The sequence below is a fragment of the Netta rufina genome (genome assembly GCF_964035555.1).
Source record: "Netta rufina genome assembly, chromosome: 24".
NCBI lineage: Eukaryota > Metazoa > Chordata > Aves > Anseriformes > Anatidae > Netta > Netta rufina.
Window position 1 is genome coordinate 4673055 of NC_140148.1, and position 10435 is coordinate 4683489.

At 50.8% G+C, this 10435-nt stretch overlaps 2 protein-coding genes across 2 annotated transcripts; both read left to right on the top strand.

Moving 5' to 3' along the window:
- Positions 1–776: 776 nt before the first annotated feature.
- On the top strand, positions 777–7996 carry LOC311218579 (feather keratin Cos2-3-like; the record flags this gene model as incomplete). The annotated part of the gene is made up of 2 exons (XM_084301309.1): positions 777–875; positions 7670–7996. 2 exons carry the CDS (start codon positions 777–779, stop codon positions 7994–7996), a joined length of 426 nt encoding a protein of 141 aa, XP_084157435.1.
- LOC311218580 (feather keratin Cos2-3-like) lies at positions 1271–1576 on the top strand (the record flags this gene model as incomplete). Its single annotated transcript, XM_084301310.1, has 1 exon — positions 1271–1576. One exon carries the CDS (start codon positions 1271–1273, stop codon positions 1574–1576), a length of 306 nt encoding a protein of 101 aa, XP_084157436.1.
- Positions 7997–10435: the final 2439 nt, after the last annotated feature.

Below are 10435 nucleotides of genomic sequence, written 5' to 3' on the forward strand. Positions count from 1 at the left end.
TCTGGGCTGTTTTTGTTCTGTGATTGTTCAGCTGTTCTCAGGTTCCTTCTTGCTCTCTTCTTGCCAACTAAACATCCACCACACAGCTCTCTCACACCCCCTGCTGAAAGCAAGATGTGCGCAGAGAATTTGATTTAAGCTAAAGGGCTTACAAGTTGAGATAGGTATAATATAATTAAGTGAAAAAGAAAGAAAAATTATAAAACTAAAGAGAGAAGGGTGTTTGGAAACAAATTGAGAGAAAATTATTTTCCACTTCCCATCAGCAAGTAATGTTCGCTGATGTCTTTGGAAGCACTGACTTAGTATGCCCACCCCTGGTTTTCTTTCCCCTTTCACAACTTTACTACTGAGTGTGATATCATCCAGTATGGAATATCCCTTTGGTTGGTTTAGGTCAGCTGCCCTGGTGATGTCCCCTCCCAGCCTCGCGCCCACGTGCATATCTGCTGGCTTTGGGGGATTTGGAGAGAGTCTTGATGCTGTGTCAGCACTGCTCCACTATAGCCCCAATGTTGGTGTGAAGGCAATGCTGTTCTATCTCCAAGTGCAGAGCACAGCACTCTAGGGGCTGCTGTGGGGAATGTTGAACGTGTGTTGCCTGGAAATACTTGGGCCTCCCTACCTGCCACTCAGGAGTTGCCTTCTTTGGGGAAAAGGCATAAAGCAGGAAATGAAAAGCAGCATCACAGGAAGGCAACACACACCCCGTATCATTAGGTGGGATGTTTTGCATTCAAGAGCAGCTTGTCAGAAAATAGTCCCTGCTTCAAGGGATGCCTCTGGACATGGGGCAGCCAAGGCCCACTATAAAAGCCAGCCCAGCTCCGTGCTCTCTCATCCACTTCTCTGGCCTTCTTCTTGTTGGGAACCAGGTGAGTGTGAAGCCCCTTCTTGTCCCCCTCATTCTCCCACAGGAGGACTCAGTTCCTTGGACTTTTCAGCTGCTATCAGCTGCGTGTCCTGCCAAATCTTGGGACTGCTGGTTGTGGGAGAGTCAAGTTGTAGAAGGTTTGTCATGGAGGAAGACTGAGCCTTTGGTATGATGGCTCCTGTGCTGGAGCCTAGGGTGTAGCCTGGCTGTGGTGGCTCTTTTGGGCCCTGTCAGGATGCAGCCAAGAACTGCTCGCACATCCCTGCGCAGCCTCCAGCTCACAGTACTGCCTGTGCCTTGGATCTGTTAGGATGTTGTGACTGGCTGCTCCTCATGAATGCCCATGTTCTGCTTCCTCTCTGCCCTCTGTCCCAGGTGAACCTCCTGCCCCCAGACATGTCCTGCTACGACCAGTGCCGGCCATGCCAGCCGTGCGGCCCGACCCCGCTGGCCAGCAGCTGCAACGAGCCCTGCGTCAGGCAGTGCCAGAACTCCACCATCGTCATCCAGCCCTCTCCCGTGGTGGTGACCCTGCCCGGCCCCATCCTCAGCTCCTTCCCGCAGAACACGGCTGTTGGATCCTCCACCTCTGCTGCCGTTGGCAGCATCCTCAGCTGTGACGGCGTCCCCATCAACTCTGGGTGCTGTGACCTCTCCTGCATTACCAGCCGCTACTGTGGCAGCAGGTGCCGCCCCTGCTAAAGATGCCAGACAGTGCCCCAGACCAGGACCCCAGGAACTCACAACATGCTGCTGGATAAGATTGGATGGAAGAGCAAACATTGTGCTGTTTTTTTAAGAGGACCTGACCATCTCTGTCTTGTCCTGTAAAGACAGACAGGAAGGGGCCAGCCTGGAGTCTATGACAACATGGCCAATGTCTACCTATCCTGTTTTCCACACGCTCATTTTCTTTCTTTGCTTTCTTGCCCTCTGCTTTGCATGAGGCCCCCAGAAACCAGCCTGGAGAGACCTGCTAGCCCCTCTCCCCATGGGGGCCAGGTAGATTGATGCCCTGTTGCAAGTCTGCCATTGGAAAAGCTGAACAGATTTTTGTCTGCTCCTGCTGTGCTACAATCTCGAGGCCTCCTCTGGGAGTCACCTTCTTTCCCCCCTGAGCCTTGATAAACATTTGCAGCAACCCTGAGTGTGTCCTTGTGTGGTCTTTTCATCTGGATACTGATGGCCAAGGGAGAAAACCATTCCTTAGTGGGAATAGGCTTGGGGCACTGCTTCATTCCTCTAGGCACTGGAGGGTGGGGCATACTGCAGCAATTCCTCTTTCAGGCACTGTCTCTTGAAGGTGAGGAAGACATCCCTAGTTCCTCCACAGCCAATGGCCACCAGTCCTTGACTTGTGACGTCTCTGCCTAGACAAGCGCTGTTGACATTGGAGGCCCCAGCTCTTTGGGAAGAGTGTTCATCTTGCTATGGGTGGAGCTGTGCTGGGGATGGAGGTTCAGAAAAAGATAATCCCAAAGGATTGCATAAACTGGAAATGGGAAATTGTCTAGGGGATAGCCCTCTGTCTCTCATCGACTTTCACCTTTCCGGCACCACCTGATCATGGGCATCATGTCTGGGCATGGAGAGCAGGAACACTTTCCCTGTGCACCCCCATCACACTACAGCACAGTGTCTGGCATGGCCCAGCTGTTGCCAGGATACATAGGGCTGAGGGGATCCACAAGTTCGTACTGATACCAGTCCCATCAGGCCACACACTGGAGACCCCAGGCCCTGTGAACTCAACTCCTTTTTGCAGCACACTTTGGGGCCCTGTGGTGTGAGGGTGATTTAGTTTCACACAGACTGTACATGCTGCCAGTGCCACGGGACCAGGATGGGGGATGGGGCTATTGCTCCATGGTGTGAGGATGGGGGGACCTCTCCACAGGCCAGGTTCTCTGGGAGGCAGTGCTGGCTCAGGTGGTGGTGCAAGGGCAACAAGCATCAGAATCAAGCCCACCAAAGTCCAGGACAACAACATCTTACAGCTCTGGCCTGACCCCTAGCCCAGGGTCTCTGCACAAGCTCAGACCTAGCATAGCCCTGCCCCAGCTTTGCTGAGTGTGTGCCTGTGCCTGGCCTACCTAATCTTGCCAGTCTGGCCTGGCCAGCCATCTGGGTGGTGCAGCGCCATCACTGGATGGAGCCTTTAGCCAGGCCTCTCTGGGGTCTGGCCTTAGTCTGTGCCCCAGACCCAGCTCTCACCCTGGGACCCAGACCTTCTATGCATAACACATCTATTGCCTGGGTTAGAGCAATAATCAATAGGTGCTCCTGATCCAGAATTACCTCCTGGCTAACGCTGAAGTCTGAGTTGGAGAAGCACACTCACAATTTGGAGATTCACCTTTGTCTTGGAAATGAAAAATCCATCTAGAGATCAGGTCAAATTGTTGATTCCATCTTTCCCAGCCTGCAGCATAAGTTAACTGAGGAGAACAAGACCAACATTTTAAGAAGACATTGTCCACATAGCATCTCATTGTCTCTGACAACCATAGAATAACAGAACTCTAGTGTATGCTAAATTAGAACAGACAAACAAGGATCATCAAGTCCATCTCCTCTAGCTTCATGCAGAATTATCTGCAAATGAAACCACTGGTCTGAGAGTGTTGTCTGAATGCTTCTTGAACCCCAGCAGACAGGTGGTCACTCCCCATAGTGACAAAGGGGAGGCCATTCCCCATAGCCTTCAGAGAGATGAGGAGAAGATGATGACAAAGAGGATGATGTGCCAGCCACGATGGTCTGTTAAGCTCAGAAGAATGTATTCAGTCCCAAAGGTCCTGTTCTCCTTTGCCATGGCTCTAAGATTTCAGAAGGGGATGATGTCACACTGAGGTTTCATGCTGCACTAAGAGCAGCAGTAAACATCAACGAAAAGCCTCTTCCTTGCCTCTCATGGCCTCTCTTGATCTCTCATTTTCCCTCCATCTGCCCTCTCTCCCTCACACTCTACTTCCATATAGAGAGCCATACAAACAGCTGTCCATCCTTCTCCAGGCATCCATCCACCCACTCTTCACTACATGACCCTTCTTGAAGTGAGCTACAAACTACAGTCTTTCCAGTCCAGATTCTGTTTTCTGTTCTTGTCCCTGACTTTTTCTCTTGTGTCAGTTTCCAAAAACCAAGTAGGTCAGACAAATCTGGAGTATTTGACAGAAATTATTTATTCAGGTTTCAAAGAAATGTTAATGTTATAATATTATATAAAAATTTATACTGTATTTATATATTTATATTATATATAAATAATATAAATGTTAATAATATTATATATATATATTTTGCATTGCTAGATTTCTTTGTGTCCCACGGTGCTGTAAGACGTACAGTAATTTTCTGCATAAAAGAAGCTCCCAACTCATAAGAATTCCAGCCAGCAACAGAAATACTGCTATACAAGATCATCAGCATCAACCCAGTGGTTTTTTTTTCAACCAAAGTGAACACATATTATGCTTCAGAATGTTGCAAAAGAATCAAAGATATAAATGAAATGTTAGAAGCAAGTCACAGAATCATAGAAACATAGAATATCCCGAGTTGGAAGGGACCCATTAAGGATCATCAAGTCCAACTCCTGGCACCACACAGGTCTGCCCAAAATTTTAGGCATTGTGACTAAGTGCACAGACCAATCATTTCTTAAATTTAGACAGGCTTGGTGCAGTGAGCACTTCACTGGGGAGCCTGTTCCAGTGTGCGACCAACTTCTCGGTGAAGAACCTCTTCCTGATGTCCAGCATAAACCTCTCTGGTCTCAGCTTGACACTGTTCCCACAGGTCCTATCACTGGTGATTATGGAGAATAGGTCAGCACCTGCCTCTCCACTCCTCCTCATGAGGAAGTTGTAGACTTCGGTGAGTCTCCCCTCAGCCTCCCCTTCCCCAGGCTGAACAGGCCAAGTGACCTCAGCCGCTCCTCATATGTCATCCCCTCTAGGCCCTTCACCACATTTGTTGCCCCAAGTATTTTTAGTCTCTACTTTTATCAGTTCAGCTTTTTCTGAACAGGGTTGCGGAATGTTCAGGAGATGATGAGTTTTAAATGTTTTCCTTGATGGAACTTTTTTTTTTTTTTTTTTTTTTCCCCCAATATCGAGTGCAGCATTCTGATTCTCAAACTAAAATTTAGCAGCTGTTTGGTCAGCTCCAGGCATGTTCCCAGGCAAGAACCGGAGGGAAGGCATTATTCCTGCAGAGGTGTTCAATGTCTCCAGAGAATCCTTGGGGCAATGATCCCAGGGGCAGATCAGACCCCTGCTGAGACAAGACTGAGGCTGGTGCTGCCTTCCCTAAGAGCACAGAAGAAAGAGGGCCCATAGCTGTCCCCTGCTGGGAGCTGCCTGGGCCAAGCTTTTCTTTCTCCAGGTTGCTTTCCTTCTTGCTCTTGCAAGCAGACAGAAGAGCTTCCTCAAGCCTGAGGATGTAAAAACACCATATTCAACATGGTTTGTGAAACAGAGAAGCTTCATCAGTGCAGCCTTGTTTCTCCTGCCTGGTCTCAGCATTTGCAGCCTGCAGGAGACCCAGCTTGTCCCAGACATGCAATACTGCACTGCCGCGGCAGCTGGTCGTTATGACACTTCTCCCTGTTCAGGGGCTAAGGATGATCACACATGCCTCCAGCTCCCCTGAGGACTTCCCCTTGGTGAATCCACACTGACTATTCCAGTCACTAGTGGCGTTCCCCAGGGTTTGGTACTGGGGCCAGTCCTCTTTAATATCTTTATCGATGATCTGGATGAGGGGATTGAGTGCACCGTCAGTAAGTTTGCAGATGACACCAAGTTAGGTGCGTGTGTCGATCTGCTCGAGGGTAGGAAGGCTCTGCAGGAGGATCTGGATAGGCTGCACCGATGGGCTGAGGCCAACCGTATGAAGTTCAACAAGGCCAAGTGCCGGGTCCTGCACCTGGGGCACAACAAGCTCAAGCAGAGATACAGGCTGGGAGATGCGTGCTTGGAAAGCTGCCTGGCGGAGAAGGACCTGGGAGTATTGGTTGATAGTTGGCTGAATATGAGCCAGCAGTGTGCTCAGGGGGCCAAGAAGGCCAACAGCATCCTGGCTTGCATAAGAAGCAGTGTGGCCAGCAGGTCTAGGGAAGTGATCATCCCCCTGTACTCGGCTCTGGTGAGGCCACATCTCGAGTACTTTGTTCAGTTTTGGGCCCCTTGCTACAAGAAGGACATGGAGGTGCTTGAGCGAGTCCAGAGAAGGGCAACGAAGCTGGTGAGGGGTCTGGAGAACAAGTCTTACAAGGAGCGGCTGAGGGAGCTGGGATTGTTCAGCTTGGAGAAGAGGAGGCTCAGGGGTGATACTCTACAGGTATCTTAAAGGAGGCTGTAGCGAGGTGGGGGTTGGTCTATTCTCTCATGTGCCTGGCGACAGATTGAAGGGGAATGGGATAAAGTTGCACCAGGGGTGTTTTATGTTGGATATTAGGAAGAACTTCTTTACCGAAAGGGTTGTTAGGCATTGGAATGGGCTGCCCAGGGAAGTGGTGGTGTCACCATCCCTGGAGGTCTTTAAAAGACATTTAGATGTAGAGGTTAGTGATATGGTTTAGTGGAGGACTGGTTAGTGTTAGGTCAGAGGTTGGACTAGGTGATCTTGAGGTCTCTTCCAACCTAGACAATTCTGTGATTCTGTGATTCCTCATAACCTTCTTCTCTTCCAATTGCTTGGAGATGGCATCCAGAACAAGCTGTTCCAAGACCTTTCCAGGGACAGAGCTGAGACTGACTGGCCTGTAGTTTCCCGGATACTCCTTCTTGCCCTTCTTGAAGACCGGAGTGACAATGGCTATCCTCCAATCTTCAGGCACCTCTCCTGTTCTCCAGGACCTTTCAAAGATGATAGAGAACGGTTTGGTGATCACCTCTGCCAACCCTCTTAGCATACGTGGATGCATCATATCAGGACCCATGGATTTGTGAGCGCTGATCCCATTCAGATGCTACCGAACCACTCCCTTCTCAACAAGGGGGGAGATCTCCACTTCCCAGACCCTTTCTCCTCCTCCACAGTTCAGGAGTCCTGTGGGGAAGTCCTTGAAGCAAAGACTGTAGCAAAGAAAACATTCAGTATCTCTGTTTCAGTGAGACCCCACCTGGAGTGCTGTGCTCTGCTTTGGGGCCCCCAGCATGAGAAAGATATAGACCTGTTAGAGTGGGTTCAGAGCAGAGCCATGAAGATGATCAGAGAGGACCCATCCAGCACTTCCAGTGAGTCTTCTGCCCTCACTGATGCATTCCTGCCCTAGAAATCCTTGGACATTTCATGCCAGCACTCTAAAGAAACCATCACTGCAGAATGGCCATGGCCTAGATCTGGAAATGAAAAGGCAGCAGTGCAGGAAACCAACGCACAGCCCATATCATTTGTTGGGATGGTTTGCATTCAAGATGAACCTGTCAGAAAATTGTTACCTCTGCCACGGGTGCCTCTGGGCCTGTGGCAATGAAGTACCAGTATAAAAGGCAGACCAGCTCCTTGCTCTCTCATCCAGTTCTGTAGCCTCATCCTCCTTGGGAACCAGGTGAGTCTGAAGTCCTCTCTCCTCCTCTTCTGAAGTAGAAGGGATCTTGCATCAATAGACATCTCATCTGGTGGTGGTTCAGAGCTATGCTGGGCCTTGGAGTTCCTTGACATGGGAGAATGGTGGAGAGAGACGTTCTGTGTAGAGAGAGACTGTGACATGGTGCAGAGGCAGCCTTTTGGATTATGCGCTCTGTGATGGTGTCATTGGATCTTCCTCTCTGCCCTCTGTCCCAGGTTCAAATCCAGCCCCCAGACATGTCCTGCTACGACCAGTGCCTGCCATGCCGGCCCTGTGGCCCGACTCCGCTGGCCAGCAGCTGCAATGAGCCCTGCGTTAGGCAGTGCCAGAACTCCACCGTCGTCATTGAGCCCTCTCCCGTGGTGGTGACCCTGCCCGGCCCCATCCTCAGCTCCTTCCCACAGAACACCGTTGTGGGATCCTCCACCTCTGCTGCCGTTGGCAGCATCCTCAGCTGTGACGGAGTCCCCATCACCTCCGGGTGCTGTGACCTCTCCTGCATTACCAGCCGCTACTGTGGCAGAAGGTGCCTGCCCTGCTAAAGCCACTGCCCATGGCCCTGGGGTTCCAGCACAACCATGGTGCTGGACAATACAAGGAGGAGTCTTCAGGCCATTGCTTTCAGAATGACTGACCTTCCTCACCTCCTCTGGCAAACATTGGCAGGAGCCTGACCAGGGGCTAGCCTGAGATCTCTGAAAACATGGCCCATGTCTCTTCTTCCATTCCTCCACCTACCACCTTGCCCCCTTTTTCGTACTGTTCTCCTCCCTTACGCTGTGGGGATCCTCAGATCCAGCACTGCCACTGTGGTAACAGCAGACTAATGCCCTGCATGAACTCCTCCATGGGCAAAGGACGCTGCCTCTTGGTTGGTCCTGGTGATCTCTGCACTGAAGGGCCTCTGCTCAGAATGACCTCCTTTTCCTCTCTACACTAATTAAAGTTTTCTGCATCACCAGCCTTGGTTGTACATGTTTCTTCCCTCTGCATATACCCTCCTCAACTGCCCACCGAGAATGGTTTTGCCCTTGGTGGGTATAAGATGGGTGTTTAAGGAGCCTCTTCCCCACTCCTAGAACAATGGGAGGTTGCGACACACTGCAGAGAGTCCTCTCTTGGACACTGCCCCTTGGGACTGAAGAAGACATCCCTGCCTTTAACAGAGGTAGGGGCTATGTACCCTTGCCTTGCAGCGTCTATGCCCACAGCTCCCCCCTGTCCTGCAAACAGAGAGCACAACCTCTGCTGTCCTCACGGGAAAAGCTATGAGTCTGTGGGAGGCTGTGGAGGCTTGGCACCCTGTAGGCTCTTAGGAACGGGCTTCTTCTTGCTCAGGACAGTGCTGTGCTGGGGAAGCAGGTGGGGACAGAAGATGGATGGCAGATGTGGGGAATGGGTGGAATAAGCGCTGGAATGATCCACCGCTTCTACTCCACCCTCATCTTCCCTCTTTCGCCCTACCTCAGGGCTATGGCCAGCACACATGGGCGTGTGTGGCAGGAACATGTGTCCCATGAGGCCCAACCACCCCCAGCAGAGCACTTGGCAGGGCCCGGGTGATGGCACACATGCAGGGCTGATCCCCTTCCACAAGTCAGCATTGGTGTTCGCCGTAATAGACCATACATGGCAATCTCCAGTCCCTGAGGACCCTGAACCCATATGGGCTGGGTCAGTGCAGAGACAGCAAGCAGTTTGCATGCCCCCTCGCTGCTCTAGGGTGCCCACTTGCCCCCAAGCATGCAACAGCTTTCCTCAGGTGCAGGACGTGCACTCACAGGGACTTCCTCATGCTCATTTCCACTTTTCCTGACCATTTGCTTTGCTCCTGCTCAGGCAAGTTGTTTCTCTGTTTCTTCTTTTGGTTATGTAGAGGCTATGTTCAGGATGTGTGCAGCTCTCTGTTACCCAGTTGCACTTCAAGGATGCCCATTGTTTCCAGGCCCTGCTTGACTGCTGGCAGACATTTTTCCTGTCAGTGCTTTGCAGCCCTGTGATATCTCTCATCAGTATCTCATTAGAGCCTGGTTACATCTATAACAGGTCCCATCAGAAGGGCACCCGGTCCCTGCTCAGTTACAAAGATGTTTCCTTATGGATTCATGTATGGCCCTGCTTGGTACAGCCTTGTCATGTCCAGAAAGAATCAACCATGCAAGCAAGAGACACGAGCCAAAGGTGTGCTGGGGAAAACCCTTTGTCTTTCCTGGTGTCAGAGGAATGGAATCAGCCACAGCTGCAAGAGAATGCAACCAATTTAGCCCAGGTGAAGGTATGGCACTGCCAGGGCTAAGGTGTGGGGTAGACCACAGGAAAGAGACCCAGGCAGAGCTCTGACAAACATTTCTGCTTTGTTGGGATGGCCCATTGCCCTGGAAGGGCTTGGCCCATGTTGCAACCCAAAACATGACTGGTAGTTCCTGGAGACATTGGTTTCTTAATTGCTCTGCTGTTTATTGCCTACCTTGAATGCCCCAGGACACTGTTAGCAGTATATAATGCTTGTGTGTAGTTCTAGGTGCATGTCATTGGCAAATGGACAAAACTGTGGTTGGGATATGCTTCTACGTTTGCACAAGGCAGATTAGCTTGGTTGAAAAACATGCTACCATGAGCAAACACCTTTGCTCTAAAATACGACATGTGAGGCTGCCCCTTTGCCTTCAGGAAAAACAGCCAGACATGGGCTGGATGGGAACCTGTCCCCTCTGCGATGCATTTCTGAGACAATGCTGGCCGGCCTTTATAGACAGTTGTGAGGAGATAGGCCTGTCTCCAGCACTGACTCCCAGAAGACCCTGGCAGTGTCCAGGGGTGGAAATCCCTGACTGACAGGCACCATCAGGAGCCTCACAACAGTCTGCTTCTCCTATACATCCCAAGGTCATCGATGGACAGCCACGCTGAGGCACTCCAAACATTGTTACCCTGAATTAAACCAAGGATCCAAACTGTCCTGATTCGGTCCTTGTTTGGGC